This window comes from Caretta caretta, chromosome 14, assembly GCF_965140235.1.
Source record: "Caretta caretta isolate rCarCar2 chromosome 14, rCarCar1.hap1, whole genome shotgun sequence".
Lineage (NCBI taxonomy): Eukaryota > Metazoa > Chordata > Testudines > Cheloniidae > Caretta > Caretta caretta.
The window spans coordinates 49324619-49340165 of record NC_134219.1 but is presented as its reverse complement, the minus strand read 5'-3'; the positions used below and the strand labels follow the sequence as shown (position 1 = coordinate 49340165).

General features: G+C 58.8%; 1 protein-coding gene and 1 pseudogene across 2 annotated transcripts; one reads left to right on the top strand and one right to left on the bottom strand.

Moving 5' to 3' along the window:
• Nucleotides 1-412: 412 nt before the first annotated feature.
• Nucleotides 413-8092, top strand: LOC142068338 (HLA class II histocompatibility antigen, DR alpha chain-like). Of its 2 annotated transcripts, XM_075119653.1 has the most exons (5): nucleotides 1310-1425; nucleotides 3771-4028; nucleotides 6450-6731; nucleotides 6942-7092; nucleotides 7380-8092. In XM_075119653.1, the coding sequence occupies exons 1-5, from the start codon at nucleotides 1344-1346 to the stop codon at nucleotides 7381-7383; spliced, it is 777 nt and encodes a 258-aa protein (XP_074975754.1). In that variant the 5' UTR covers nucleotides 1310-1343; the 3' UTR covers nucleotides 7384-8092. The 2 variants fall into 2 exon arrangements, with proteins under 2 accessions (XP_074975755.1, XP_074975754.1); XM_075119654.1 differs by lacking the exon at nucleotides 7380-8092 and having other exon boundaries at nucleotides 413-1425; nucleotides 6942-7096.
• A 5113-nt stretch (nucleotides 8093-13205) lies between these two features.
• LOC142069003 (kinesin-like protein KIF20B pseudogene) lies at nucleotides 13206-14891 on the bottom strand (annotated as a pseudogene).
• Nucleotides 14892-15547: the final 656 nt, after the last annotated feature.

Here is a 15547-nt window from a genome sequence, read left to right as displayed (position 1 = left end):
GGCCTGAGCCCTGCCCCCTGGGACCCTGCTAGAGACGTTCAGTCTCCATGGGTCAGGCACAGCTCGGCCTCCCAGCTGCTCCCACCATCGATCTCCCTAAGTGGCTTCTCTGGCCCCCCTGTTTCTGAGCCCCTCTCCACTGCATTTGCCCCCCGCTTCCGTGGGGCAGGGCCGGGCCATTATCCCCAATGCCCAGCTGGGGAGGGAGGCCCAGAGAAGTCAGTGACTGGCCCAGGGTCACACACAGTCTGTGACAGGGCTGGGAATGACCCCAGGGCTCCTGGGTCCCAGGCCAGCCCCTCTCGGCCCCTCCTGCCGGGGGCAGTGTGAACACCCAGCGCGTTAGCGGGGTGGGGGTGGGGGGACGGATGGCAGCGGGTTTGGGCAGGGGACACGGATTGACACACCCGCACAGGGCCCAGGACAGACCCCGGAGGGAGGGGGTTTGGTCACTAACAACAGGTCGGAGCCGGTGCCAGCAGAGGGGAAAGGCCCCATGTCCCCGTCCCCACCTCCTCAGCCAGTCCGTCCCCAGCCTGGGGCCTCATGGGGGATGGTCCCGTGTCCCAGTCTTCCATGGATGATGCCCCAAACCCCGTGTGTGGCCTGGTCTACACTTGTCCCATCAGATCTCTGTGGCTCAGGGGTGTGACCCCCCTCAGTGGAGAGCTGGGCCGGCCAAGTCCCCCATCTGCACCCAGCCGTGCTGCAAAGCAGGGTGCCTGGGGGGGGCGTGAGCGCCGTCTGGGGAGACCCCACCCAGCGGCGCCGTGTCCGCATCAGGGACAACCCCCCACTGGAGGCGCCGTGTCCACACCAGGAGCAGGCATCTGGCCGGGAATGTGCCGTGTGGTCAGCCCCAAATGCTTTAAAATCCTGCGACGATGTACGAATACCAGCTGTGGGGTTTATTTGCCTTCTGCTCTTTGAGCCCCTCGGGTGCCCGGGGGTCACAGTTTGAAGCTCTCCCCACAGCCCCAAGGGCTGGACACTCACTTTGTCTCTAAGATCGAGGCTGGAATCGTCCCAGACCCACGTGACTCCAGGAGCTGGGGCTTTAGGAAAACACAAGAATTATCCTGAGACTCGTGACACAATCCTGAGAGCCAGGAACACTGAATTTCTCCGTGTCCTCTCGGGGAGGCTCAGCCCTGGTGCTCTGCCCGGTAACAGCCTGGTTCGCGCAGGGATTTCTGCCATTGGGTGCGGGACCCTGGGGCGGGCTCCCCTGGCCAATGCCGGGCACTGCCCCCCAGCCCTGCCTCCCCCCAGAGTGTGACACGTGCCCTCCGGCCCCCTAGCACTGCCGGCCCCACGCCCAGCCCAGTGTCCGGGGAGAGGAGATGGGCGCAGGACGGGGTGTCCCCATGGCCCAGCTGGCCCTGCTCACCCTGCTGGCCCTGCCGGGCGCCGGGGCGGTGACAGGTACGGGCGGGGGCTGTGACGCCTGGGCCTGGGGGGGGTAGCTTGACCCCCATAGTGCCCGACTCCCACCTCCAGGGAGGGGACAATGGGGGGCTGAGGGGCATGGCGGGAGCTGCAGGGAGGAGGGTCTCGTCCCATGGGGGGGGGGGGGGGGGCTGATCTGGATGGGGTGGAGGGTGGTGGGTCTCACCCCTGTGTCAGGGAGGGGGGAGGGGAAGCCGGCACGGGGGCAGCAGAGGGATCGGGGGAAGTCGCTGTGGTTTGGGTATGACACAGCCCTGCCCTAGGGGTGCAGCCCCCCATTCCACACAGGGGAGATGGGGGAACGTTCCCCAGAGGGTCACTCCAGGGCCAGACCCTGCTGAGCAGTGAGAGCGTCTGTGCAGAGCAGGGAGCCCCTGGCCCTGCTCCCTGGCTTGGCCCCATTGTCTGGACTGGACTGGCCTGTCCCCAGGACTCAGACCCACGGGGGCTCTGTGGGGCACTGTCTCTCCTTGGCTAGTGGTGGCGGGTTCCCTGCTTTGCGATGGCTGGGTGAGATCCTGCCGGGCGAGCTGGGATCCCTAGGACAGTGGCTCTCAAACTTTTGTATGGGTGGCCCCTTTCACACGGCAAGCTTCTGAGTGCAACCCCCCTTATAGATTAAAAACGCTTGTTTAGATATTTAACATCATTATAAATGCTAGAGGCAAAATGGAGCTTGGGGTGGAGGTTGAGAGTTTGTGACCCCCCATGTAATAAGCTCGTGACACCCTGAGGAGTCCCGACCCCCAGTTTGAGAACCCCTGCCCTGGGATGTGGGTGCTGAAGTCCCTTGGGCCCTGGGGAATCCCAGCCTCAGCCCTGAGCCAGCTTTAATGTCTCTGGCTGGGGAATTCCCAGGCTCCTGGTGACCAGCCCCGGGGGGGGGGGGGGGTGAGTGTCGGGGACCAGGGATTGAAATCGCCCCGAGAACCAGGTCATGGCTATGGCGGGACACAGAACAAGCCCCATGGACAGCCAGGAGAATGAAATGTCCTGCAACTGCAGCCCCAGCCCCCAATGCCCCCAGGAGCCGGTTTGGGCTGGGTCCCGTCCCCACTTGCCAGCTGAGCCGCGTTTGGTCTGGTCACTGCTTGGCTGGGAGACGTGAATGGAAACTAGGGAACTGAGCTGGGGTCAGTAGGGGGGTGTCACGGAGTCCCTGGGCGATGCTCTGGAACTGCTCCCTGCGAAGCCAGTCAGGACTCTGGGGAAGTCTCCTCTCGGGGAGCAGCCTGTCTGCAGGACGCACAGCTCCCCCGGCTTCCACCTTCCTGGGTCTGACCTCGGAGCATTCAGCCTCCTCTGCCCCTCCGTGCGCTTCCCACAGCGAGTCCGCCCAGGCGGGGTCCTGGGGAAGCCAGAGGGTCCTGCCCCCCCAACTCCGCAGTGAGACGGGACTCTCAGCCAGCCAGTAAAACAGAAGGTTTATTAGACGACAGGAACATGGTCTAAAACAGAGACACCATCAGTGGCCAGGAAACAGGGTGTCGGCCATTCTCTGTGTCCAGACCCCTGCACACACCTGCCTTCTAGGGCTCTGCAATGATCATACCCCCTTATCCCACTGTGAGGATGTGAGGCAGCAGGGAGGGGGGAGTGTTGACCTGGGAATGTGCCCTTTGGAGGGGAGACCTGAGAGCCTGTCACCTGAGGGGGGGGGGGGGGAGGTAACACCTCTGCCCAGGAATGTGGACGGGGAGTGCAGCAGGGAACCTGCTGGGGGGGTTTAGTTTTCAGTTTGGGGCTGGGTGGAGGAACACAGGGAACCCCAGGGCTGGGGTCTAAGCTCCCTGCTCCCCCAGAAGGACTTGACTGAGGGGTCCTGGGTGTTCCTGTTGTCCAATAAACCTTCTGTTTTACTGGCTGGCTGAGAGTCTCAGTGAATCCCAGGAAGAGGGGTGCAGGGCCTGGACTCCCGCACACTCCGTGACACCCACCCCCTAGCTACTTAAGAACTGCCTAGGGGAAACTGAGGCACCCCCACACTATTCCGAGGAAACATTAAGAACAGTCCCACTTCATCACAGGGGGTCTCTGCTCTCTCAGTCTTTGCACCGGGGCAGCCCTAGGGGGCTTGTGCTGGGGGAACTGGGGCAGGGGCGCTCTCCCCTCGCAGTCAGTGCTGGCCCCATTGCCCCCAGCGATGCTGGGGGGCGCCGTGCTGCACGCACCTGCCCCCCCCCGACACCGGGGAGCGTTTGTGTGAATGTCACAGCCCGGGAGCTGGGGGGCTGCGCTGTTGGGGGAAGCGCTGAGACCCCCTCCCCCGGGCGGGGGATCAGCCCCCCAGGTGGCCGGTGCTGACGCCCGTCTCCCCGCAGCGGAGAACATGCTCTCCCAGGTGGCCTTCTACCAGCGCACGGACCCGGCCCAGCGTGAGGCCGGGGAGTTCATGTTCGAGTTCGACCAGGACGAGATCTTCCACGTGGACCTGGAGAGGAAGGAGACCGTCTGGCGCCTGCCCGACTTCGGCAAGTTCACCAGCTTCGAGGCGCAGGGCGCCCTGGGCAACATCGCCGTGCTGAAGAAGAACATGGAGATCATGATCCAGAGGTCGAACCGCACGCGGGCCCAGAACGGTAACGGGGGGGCACCTTCCCCACCAGGGGCCTGAGCCCTCCCACCACCTTCCCTGCCAGAGGCCTGGCCCCTTCCCCGCTGTCACGGAGTCCCTGGGCGATGCTCTGGAACTGCTCCCCATGAAGCCAGTCAGGACTCTGGGGCAGTCGCCTTTCTGTGAGCAGCCTGTCTGCAGGACACACAGCTCACACAGCTTCCACCTTCCTGGGTCTGACCTCGGAGCATTCAGCATCCTCTGCCCCTCCGTACGCTTCCCCCCAGCGAGTCCGCTCAGGCGAGGTCCTGGGGAAGCCAGAGGGTCCTGCCCCCCAACTTCGCAGTCAGACGTGACTCTCAGCCAGACAGTAAAACAGAAGGTTTATTAGACGACAGGAACATGGTCTAAAACAGAGCTTGCAGGTGCAGAGAACGGGACCCCTCAGCTGGGTCCATTTTGGGGGGCAGTGAGCCAGACAACCACGTCTGCCCTTCACTCCATGTCCCAGTCAGCCCCAAACTGAAAACCCCCTCCAGCCCCTCCTCCTCTGGGCTTTGTTCCTTTCCCAGGCCAGGTGGTCACCTGATTCCTTTGTTCTCCAACCCTTCAGCTCTCACCTTGCAGGGGGAGAAGGGCCCAGGCCATCAGTTGCCAGGAAACAGGGTGTCGGCCATTCTCTGTGTCCAGACTCCTGCACACACCTGCCCTCTAGGGCTCTGCAATGATCATACACCCTTACCCCACCCCCTAGATACTTAAGAACTGCCTAGGGGAAACTGAGGCATCCCCACACTATTCAGAGGAAACATTAAGAACAGTCCCACTTCATCACACCCGCTTCCCCGGATCCTTCTCCCCACCTTCCTGAGCAGAGACCCCTCCCATCTCTCCCCTACCTTCCCCTCCTCGCACACCCACCCGGGCCTGATACCAGACCCCACCAGAGATTGAGAGTCTCCTCCCAGCTCCCCCCACAGCCCCTGGAGGGCTCCAGGGAGCCAGTCAGCTGGGCCAGGGCTGTGCAGGGCAGGGGCCCCGGGCAGTTCACACCCTCCAGGCTGGTGGCCCAGGGCATCTCTTTGCCAAGGGCTGTTCCTTGCCCGTGCCCAGCCCCAGGCCCTGCCCCTGAGGGATTCTCTCGCCGGCCCCTGGTGCCCCATGAGCCGTCAGGGCAGGGAGCTGGGACGGCCCCGGTGACGCCCCCACAGTCCTGGGGAGAGACCCCTGAGCTGGAGCGTGAGCACCAGGGACTGGCTGGCTCAGGGGGGCAGGGAATGGGGCACGGGGCCTTTCCCCTCTAGGGGGTTGTCAAGGTTCCTCCCCCACTCTGAACTCTAGGGTACAGATGTGGGGACCTGCATGAAAACCTCCTAAGCTTATTTTTACCAGCTTAGGTTAAAACTTGTCCAAGGTACAAATTAATTTTACCCTTTGCCCTTGGAATTTCCATTGCCACCACCAAACTTTAACTGGGTTTACTGGGAAACGTAGTTTGGACACGTCTTTCCCCCCAAAATCCTCCCAACCCTTGCACCCCACTTCCTGGGGAAGGTTTGGTAAAAATCCTCACCAATTTGCATAGGTGTCCACAGACCCAAACCCTTGGATCTTAAAACAATGAAAAAACATTCAGTTTTCTTACAAGAAGACTTTTAATAGAAGTAAAGGAATCACCTCTGTAAAATCAGGATGGTAGATACCTTACAGGGTAACTAGATTCAAAACATAGAGAATCCCTCTAGGCAAAACCTTAAGTTACAAAAAAGACACACAGACAGGGATAGTCATTCTATTCAGCACAGTTCTTTTCTCAGCCATTTAAAGAAATCATAATCTAACACATACCTAGCTAGAAGAAAAGGAGGACTTGTGGCACCTTAGAGACTAACCAATTTATTTGAGCATGAGCTTTCGTGAGCTACAGCTCACTTCCTTGGATGCATAACAGCTCACTTCCTCAGATGCATCGGGTGCATCCGATGAAGTGAGCTGTAGCTCACGAAAGCTCATGCTCAAATAAATTGGTTAGTCTCTAAGGTGCCACAAGTCCTCCTTTTCTTTTTGCGAATACAGACTAACACGGCTGTTACTCTGATACCTAGCTAGATTACTTACTAAAAGTTCTAAGACTCCATTCCTGTTCTGTCCCTGGCACAAGCAGCAGACAGACAGACAGAGACCCTTTGTTTCTCTCCCTCCTCCCAGCTTTTGAAAGTATCTTGTCTCCTCATTGGTCATTTTGGTCAGGTGCCAGCGAGGTTACCTTTAGCTTCTTAACCCTTTACAGGTGAGAGGATTTTTCCTCTGGCCAGGAGGGATTTTAAAAGGGGTTTACCCTTCCCTTGATATTTATGACAGGGGTGCTGGCTCCAGTCTGGTCCCAGGGCTGGGACTGGCTGGCTCAGGGGCAGGCAATGGGACCCACTCACCCCTGTCTCCCCAGTGCCCCCTGAGGTGACTGTGTTCCCCGAAGACCCCGTGGAGCTGGGCGAGCCCAACTTCCTGATCTGCTTCGTGGACAAGTTCTCCCCACCCGTGCTCAGCATGACGTGGCTGAAGAACGGGCAGGAGGTGAAGGGGGGCGTCTACGAGACCGACTTCTACCCCCGCCAGGACAACTCCTTCCGCAAGTTCTCCTACCTGCCCTTCCTCCCCAGCCAGGGCGACTTCTACGACTGCCGGGTGGAGCACTGGGGGCTGCCCGAGCCCTTCACGAAGCACTGGGGTAAGGCTGGGATGCCCGGGAACCCCGTGGGCCCAGGGCTGGGAGCCAGGATGCCTGGGTTCTGTCCTGGCTCTGGGAGGGGAGTGGGGGCTAGTGGGTCAGAGCAGGGGGGCTGGGAGCCAGGACACCTGGTTCTATCCCAGCTCTGGGAGGGAAGGTTGGGAACAGCCCCCCTCACTCTGTGCCCTGTCCCTCTCCTCCTCTCTCCAGAAGTCCAGGTGCCCACCCCCGTCCCCGAGACCACCGAGACCCTGATGTGCGCCCTGGGCCTGGCCGTGGGCATCATCGGCATCATCGTGGGCACCATCCTCATCATCAAGGGCATGAAGATGAACGCCGCCCGCAACCCGCGGGGCCCCTTGTGAGTAGCCGCTGCCCGGGGAGGGCACCCGCTGCACCCGCAGCCCCTGGGCCCACACAGCACTCCCCGGGGAGACCCCCACCTGTTGTGTGTCCCCCAGCCAGCCACAGCCCCATAGCCCATCCAGCACCCACTGGGGAGACTCCCCGCACCCGCTGTGCTCCTCCCAGCCAGCACCCCCTGTGTCACAGGGAAACTCCCAGGCAGTGCTGGGAAGTGGCCCCGATCCCTGCCAGCTTCGTGTTGGGGCCCAGAGCTCCTGGTAACTGACCCTCTTTGCCTTTCAGATAAACGCGGGGAGGAGCCGGGCCCCTGAATCCCCCAGGTGCCTTCGTGAGACCCACTCGTACTGCCCCCCCGCTACCCGCAGGGTCCCTGCTCCGTGCCCGTTGGTGCCAGCTGCTGTACCCCGACCCCGTAACCGGGACAAGCCAACCCGCTAGAGACTCACCGGGGAGCCGGCCCCTCGGACTTCCCTCACCCACCCCGCTGCTGGGCTTGGGAGGGGGCACCTATCCAGGGAGAGGGCTGCTGCCCCATGGGGCTGGGAATGGGGATCGCCCCTCGTCAGGGGCAGCAGGGCCCACGGGGCTGATCCAAACCCCATTGCCATCGTGGGGAAGGTTTCTCTTGACTCCAGTGGGAGCTGGATTGGGCCCCGAGCCCGGCCCCTGTTGGCCAGAGGCTGCTGTCAGTCACCCCAGGTAAAGCCCCTCCAGCCATTACCCAGAAGGCTTTGGGCTAGATTCGGCCATTCCCGGTCAATGGGGTCCCTGTGGGATGGGATCAGGCCCATGGCTGGGGGTGGGGCAGCCCCAGTGCCCGGCTAAAGGCCCCATGGCACCCGTGTGCGGCTCCCCCGGGTCCAAGGGCCCAGCGCGGGGTCGGTGTGGGAAAGGCCCAGTCCCTGTATAGTCTCCGCCCCGTGTGTGTCCACAGCCTGGCCGCCCCCGATCTCGCCCTGCAGCTTTGCGAACAGCCATAAAATGGGTTTTGGGGACGTTTTTTATCATGATTTTAAATCTGGTCAGTCTGGGCCATGTCCGCGGCAGCCTGTGTTAGCCCAGCCCAGCCGCAGTTGGTCCAGGGGCCCCGGGTTATAGCGGGAGTTAAGGGCGTTCAGTAGAAGGGCTAAGGAAGGGGCCAGGACTCCTGGGTTCTGTCCCGGCTGTGGGCGGGGAGTGGGGGCTAGTGGGGGAGAACTGGGAGTCAGGATTCGGGGGGTCGATTCCCGTTGCTGACACGGACTTGCTGCGAGTTGTGATGCACCCTATGCCTGTGTCACGGAGTCCCTGGGCGATGCTCTGGAACTGCTCCCCATGAAGCCAGTCAGGACTCTGGGGTAGTCGCCTTTCTGTGAGCAGACTGTCTTCAGGACACACAGCTCACACAGCTTCCACCTTCCTGGGTCTGACCTCGGAGCATTCAGCATCCTCTGCCTCTCCGTGTGCTTCCCCCAGCGAGTCCGCTCAGGCGGGGCTCCTGGGGAAGCCAGAGGGTCCTGCACCCCAACTTCGCAGTCAGACGTGACTCTCAGCCAGCCAGTAAAACAGAAGGTTTATTAGACGACAGGAACATGGTCTAAAACAGAGCTTGCAGGTGCAGAGAACGGGACCCCTCAGCTGGGTCCATTCTGGGGGGCAGTGAGCCAGATAACCACGTCTGCACTTCACTCCATGTCCCAGCCAGCCCCAAACTGAAAACCCCCTCCAGCCCCTCCTCCTCTGGGCTTTGTTCCTTTCCCGGGCCAGGTGGTCACCTGATTCCTTTGTTCTCCAACCCTTCAGCTCTCACCTTGCAGGGGGGGAAGGGCCCAGGCCATTAGTTGCCAGGAAACAGGGTGTCGGCCATTCTCTGTGTCCAGACCCCTGCACACACATGCCCTCTAGGGCTCTGCAATGATCATACACCCTTACCCCACCCCCTAGATACTTAAGAACTGCCTAGGGGAAACTGAGGCACCCCCACACTATTCAGAGGAAACATTAAGAACAGTCCCACTTCGTCACAGCCTGTTTCCCCTTGTGTGATATATGGCCAGTCTCCTCCTGCCGTGGTGGTGGGGGCTCTGGGGCTGAGGGATGGTCCCTGAAGAGCTTTGAGATCGTCCCATGGCCGGGAGCCCTGCAGAAGGGCAGGACTCATGGGCCAGGGTCCCCCGGGACTGAACCCCGCAGGGCGAGCGGCTGCAGAGAGATGCTGGCCTGTCTGGGTGCTGCGGTGACGTCCCCCAGGCTGGGGTCACTGTGACGCGAAAGGCAGATCCCCCCACCCCAAACACGGCACTGAGCCCCCAACCCAGCGCTTCCTTGCACCGCTTCACTGGCACCTGCTGGGAGACCCCTGTGATGGTTCCCCCCCGCCCCATGGTGCCACTTGGAAGTAGGGCACCACTGAGCCCACCTGACTCACCAGCGAGGGCTCCCTTTACACCGTACTGCTCTGCAGCCTGCCAAGCCCCCCCGGCTTCAGCCTGCACGTTACCAGCACACACACAGGTAGGGACACCCCCAGCTGCAGCTTCACACAGATGCTGAGATCAGCTCTGCATGGGAAGGCTCAGCTAAGGAACTGCCCGGTACTCAAGTGCACACCCCCCTCTAGAGGATAAACCCCAAATTATACCGTCTTGCACTGCACAGAGATGGGTACAGCATAAGCTCATGAAATTCACCCCCTCCCTCAGTGTGGAGAGGAATATGCACAGCCTTCTGCCCCCGGTTATGATTTTCACACCCTGGGTTTAGAGAAAACAAAAACAAGTTTACCAAACTTAACCCCCTCCGCCTGTGATTTATTTCTAATAGATGCTTGGGATTGCTCAAACTGGTCAGCTAGAGTAGCCAGTTCATCGACAGTTTTCACCTTTTTATCCCATAAACGCTGTTTTACATCGTCATTACACACACTCAGGAAATGCTCCTGAGCAACATGATCAGCCATTTCTGCAGCGCTTCTAACACCTTTTCCCCCTTGCCCATCACATCTCTCATCTGCTTCCACAGGCCACATTACTCATTCCAGCCCCTCTCTTTAGGCTTCTGAATTTTACTCAATCTGCTTCAAGTGTGAAAGTGTTTTAAAACCATTTCCTTGAATTTACCATAATCTGCAGCATCACCAATAGGCATCTTACTGAATCTGTCCAGAGCTTTCCCAGACAACTTTGCAACCAACATGGGCATCTTTTGGTCTTCAGGAATCTCATGGAGCACATACAGCCTCTCAAGGTGATGAAATATTCAGCAATGTCCCCTGTCTCGCTGTATGCAGGACACAACCGCTCCCATTGGTGGCTTTTTGGAGCGGTGGGACCCCGTGGTGTGTCTCTATGGGGCGCTGGTTCCGCTCCTCTATCAAGTCCAGTTCATGCTTCCTCTCTCTTTCCTTCTGCTCCATGGCGAGCTTCTGGGCCTCGATTTCCTTATCAGCCTCTATCGGTCTCAGTTCCAGGGCGTTCTGGTGCGCAGCCTCTTGTCCGGCATCTCTGCTTCTGTGGTTCTTTGCTCTGCTGCTTCTCCTGCATTGATCTCCAGCTGCTTTAATTCCATTTGCCTTTTGCTCCCTCCGTCTCTCCCCTCCCCACTACCCGCCTATCCCTCCCCCTTGGCTGTCCCCCACCATCCCTCGCTCAGCGCGTCGTCCCCCTGCCTGGCTTGGTTACTTACCCTGCTGCCTGCCCCCTTCCCCACCCCCCCCCCGCCCTCCCCACTCCCTGCCCCCACCCTCACGGGGCGGCCATGTGTCCGTGGGAAACACCTTGAGCTCTGTGGACCAGTGACATTTTCCCACGGGGCGGCTCCACGCCCACGGCGCTGACCCGGCTTCCAGCCCATGGGGAACCAAGGCCGGGAACCGCGGCCAGTGGGAGCTGCGGGGGGCGGGGCCAGAGCTGCCGGGCCCCGCCCCCGGAGTCGGGCACGGTGGGGGGGGAGCCGCAGGCAGCCCCTCAGCCCGCGGAGCAGCAGGTGTCGGTCACTGTCAGACAGACACAGACGGGGTGGGGGTTGGGACAGACAGATGGAGGCCGGGGGAGCAGCGATGGGCACCCTGGGGTTGGCATTAAATACCGACTACAGAGGGGGCTTCCTGGGGGGGGGCTATAGCAACTCCCCCCACCACAGAGCAGATCTGGGCTGCAGCTAGCTCCATCCATCACTCCCCCCCGCCCCACAGAGACCCACACAACCCTCCGCCCCCCCCGAGAAACCCCCACCGACCCCTGTGCCCCCGTCACTCCTCTCCAGAGAGCCCCCCCCTTTGTGCCTCCAGAGACAGCTCCCCTCCCCCCTGCTCCCTACCATCTCACTGTCACGGACTCACAGATCGTGCCCACTCTTGGCCCCGTGCAGTCCGTGGGGGGTGCCCCATTCAGTGAGACAGCCCTTCTCCCGGGGGTCCACTCTCTCTCGGGGTTAAGCCCCTCCATCTTCTGGAGCTGCACCGCTCTGAGCCTCAGCACCCCTGTCTCTGCCGTGGGCCCCCTCAGGGAGTCCCCTCGCTCTGGACCCCCGGGGCCTCCACCCCCCGAAGGGGATGATGCCCCCCTGTTCTCTAGACCGGAGCGACTCTCCGCCAGCGTAAAACAGGAGGGTTTATTGACTGTCTGAACCCAGCACAGGACACTCTCAGGGCCTCAGGCCTGGCCTCCCTCAGCCCAGCACATCCCAGTCTCCCCTGCATCCAGGGGGGACCTGCCTGCTCCCTCTCTTCAGCTCCGAGCCCCCCTGCTTCCCAGCTGGGCATCTGATCTCACCGGCCCCAAGCCCCTCCCCCCCATCCATTGTCTCCTCTCCAGGTAAACAGAGTCGCCTGGGCCTCCTCTCCTCTCTTCGCAGCCCATTGTCGTCCCGCTGGCCAGACCCGGCTGGGCCTCCTGAGCTGGGCCTCCGGGTCACCAGTCAACGATCACCAGTTGCTGGGGTCTCCATTCTCCACGCCAGTGGTTGGGGTCCCAAGTTCCCTCCCTGGTCCTCTGTAACAACAAACTCCCTCTCCCATCACCTCCTTAAACCCGTAGCACCGAGGGAAACTGAGTCCCACCCCCTCTGCATGCAACCCATTGACAAAACCAAGAAAATCCCCCACAGGAAACAAGGAAAAACAGGAAACTCCCCCACTTCGTCACACTCCCCCTTTGCTTTCCCCCTCCCCCCCAGCCCATTGGCCCCCATGCCCAGTGGGAGCTGCCCCTGAGGCAGGGCGCCTGCTTGCAGACTCAGATCTGCCTGGTGCCTGCACAGCGCGGGGAGGGGGAGCCACAGGTGAGCAAGCCCCAGTCGTCAGCATCATCACAGCCACAGCCATTCTCTGTTTGGGGATTTCATTTCCCCGGGGCGAGGAAATCTAGCTGCTCTTCCCTTCCCGTAAGAAACCGCACACCTGCTTTGCAAAGACGTCCATGCATCCCTGTTCACTTGCCAAGTGTCTTTTCCGGTTGTTCATTTATTTTGTTAACTCAGTTTCAGAGGCAGTTTTAAAAGTCCCTTGAATTGTAGCTGGTTTTTGCCATTGGTCCAAAGGCACGTGGAAGAGGTGCAGACTTTTATTTCTGTGGGCGAACCCATCCGACGCGGAAATGTGAGTGTCGGAGCTAGGAAAGCTCTGCAAGGGTAAGGGACCCTTCAGGACATTGTCCTCAAGTCATTCCTTCTTCTGGGCATCCCACTCTATTGTTCCCTCCTGCAGTGACAGTGATCAGTGTCTCCACCCACGGGGGAGATGGTTTGTTTTTTCTAAAAGCAGTTAGTTTATTTACTTTATTTTATTTTAAGAATTTAGAGGCAACACCCAAGACAAGGAAAATAACCAGTGACTTCCATGTAGCATTTCACATTGCTGGCTTTCTTCTCCTCAGAGGAACACGTGCTTCACATTTCCACCAGACTGAGTCCTTCTATTGTCCCATTGCTGGTCTCCTTTGCCGTTTGTCTTTCAATAGCAGTTCCAGGGTTGTCATAGTCTTTTACTGTAGCTTCTCAATGGGATATTAAGTCCTGTAGCCTACTGATAACATCCTCTTTTTGCTCCACCATCTGCATTAGCTCTTGAATCCGGTTATTCACTGTCGTCATTTTCTCAGTAGCTTCTTCAAGTTGTCGGGCAGATTCACTTTATTTAATCACCTGCATTTCAAGCTCGTCAGTTCTCCATGTCAGCTCTTCTTTGGTTTTAGTTAGTTCAACGGTAACTTTCCCCAGTTTTTCTTCAAGCCAAGCAGTCGCTTCCTGTGGGTCTTCTCGGGATCCAATATACCTGCAACCTCCTTCTGCCTGCTTCTTAATATCAGTGACATCATCTTGCAGAGAATCAATAATACCCTCAAGAGCAGTACACTTTTCGGGATCTCCATTCTCGCCTCCTTCCAGCATTCCAGCTCTTTCATTACAGTGGGAATTCTTCATCTCCTGTTCTTCATCCAGGTTTTTGGCACATTCATTTACCAAATCCTCATAGATTTCCAAGCGTTGTTCAGAATCTTCTTCCAGCAACTCTTGATCCTGAGAAAGGCATTGCTTGAAAACTGTTTCCCGTTGAGCAAAATACGGAGTAAATTCTTGTGTGCCTTCTTCATGAATTTTTAATTCCAAGATTAATTTATCTTTGCTTTCATTGATCAGCTTGCTTTCCAAGTCTTCTATTAGAGTTAGTAGTCTCAGATACTCTTCTTTTCCAAGAATTACTTTCTTTTCCTCCTCCTCATTTGCCATCTCTTTTGCCAGATCATGCTCTTCATGTGTGTCATTGTTATCCACAGTTAAATGCTCATCGTCTTCTATCACATCTTCCAGGCTCCTGTCCCAAAGTACAGGGGCTCTTTTTCTTGCTGCCTGCATTTTCCTGTCAGCGTTATTTAGGAGAGACGCGTCTCTTGCAGACTTCTGGACAACTGGCCGCTCTTGGGGAGCGTTAGAAGAGTCTTGAACACAAATTTTTGGGGAAACTGCTGAGAGCTTGAGCACATTGAGCGTTTGTCACACGCAGCAGCACACTGGCTGATGTTTACCATCCTATAAAGCTTTCCTCTTCCCCTGAAAAAGCCTTGAAGGAAGCGAGTGTCCCGAAATGGTACGTGCAGCGGCAGCTTTGGCTGTTGACTGTTCTTGAGTGCATGGAGGCATTTGCCTAGAATCAGTAGAGAAGTGTGAATATTTCCACTCTCTTTCAATCTATCACCCTCATTGCGCGTCTTGGAACGTCTTTCTGAGCCAGCCAGACCACAGAGCGCCACTTCACTGACTCGGGTTACAGCAGGAGCTTCACGATCTTCCGTCTTTAGCCTTTGAAGAGTGGATACGCTGCGACTTCTACGGGAGTGAGGATCCCGCTTGCTGCAAGCAACACTCTGGTGCTTCAGCCCGAGCTGCAGAAGTTGAAAAGCTGCTTTTGAATCCGAAAACTGAATCCACGGCAGATCTTTCACATCAGAGCAGCCTCTGATGTCTTGGGCAAGACACGGCACCCTTCTTTTCTGGTCATTTGACCCTGGGAGCGACACGTGGTAAACGCACTTGTTGTCAAGCTCACAAAAGGACACCCAGACAGAAGACGTCCTGTCACTTGCCACGCTCGCCCACGGTCGGTGGTTCAGGGTCTTTTCTGGGTTCTTCCAAGTCTGCAGATGATTCGGAAGTTTTGCTGTGAGTGTTGGTGCTGTTTTGCGAGTCTACCTCTTTCGCTGGGTGAAGGATTGAATATTTCACAGCAATGTCTTCTCTCACTTGGTCGTTAGTCGGCCTTATATCATCTCTACGGCCAAGGGGTGTGAAATCCATCTCTGGACACGCTTTGCCATCTCCCACAGGGGTCAACCCTGCAGCCACTCTGCCTCTAGGCTTGTTCTCTGTCCGCGCCCCCTACCAGCCCCTCTGGCCTCCCCGGGATCCCCCCTCCCGTTACTCCCGGTGGGTCTCTCTTCTTTCGCCAGAGCTTCGCGTGAAGGAAAGTCTGTCATGGCAGCTTCTTCGCTCTGTCATGTATTTAATTGTGATGTATTTATTAAGCGTTAATTAATGTACTGGGGAGTCCCCCTTCGGCCCAGCACCAGACACCATGTTCTACCCTCTGGGCCCGAGGGGAAACGCCCGGCCAGGTCCGTGTCCGGCAGCGGGAGGAGCTGGAAGGAGATCCCAGGGGCTGAGAACGGCGGGGGAGGGGGACGCAGCTAGGTCACTAAGGGGCTAGAGGCCCCGATCCTGCAAACGTGCCGAGCTACGAGCTGGTGAGCGACCCCCTGGATTATGTGAGAAGCCGCGTGTGCTGACGTGCTCTGCTGGTTTCGGGTCAAACTGAGCCCCCGCACCCAATGCTGCGTTTCCCCCCCACACCCACTCCAGCAAGGTCCCCCCAGCTGGGCCCCGGCGGCCCCATCGCCATAGGGCTTAGAGCTCCCCCAGCTCTCCAGTGCTCCCCTGTCCCAGAGTTGGGGGGCGCAGGGGGCTCCCTGGAGGAGAGG

Excerpts from the sequence above, each read along its gene's own strand:
- LOC142068338 (XM_075119653.1), top strand. The coding sequence starts at position 1,344 with ATGGGCGCAGGACGGGGTGTCCCCATGGCCCAGCTGGCCCTGCTCACC. Across the intron at positions 1,426-3,770 it reads GGGCGCCGGGGCGGTGACAG|CGGAGAACATGCTCTCCCAG; the intron begins GTACGGGCGGGG and ends GTCTCCCCGCAG. Across the intron at positions 6,732-6,941 it reads GCCCTTCACGAAGCACTGGG|AAGTCCAGGTGCCCACCCCC; the intron begins GTAAGGCTGGGA and ends TCCTCTCTCCAG.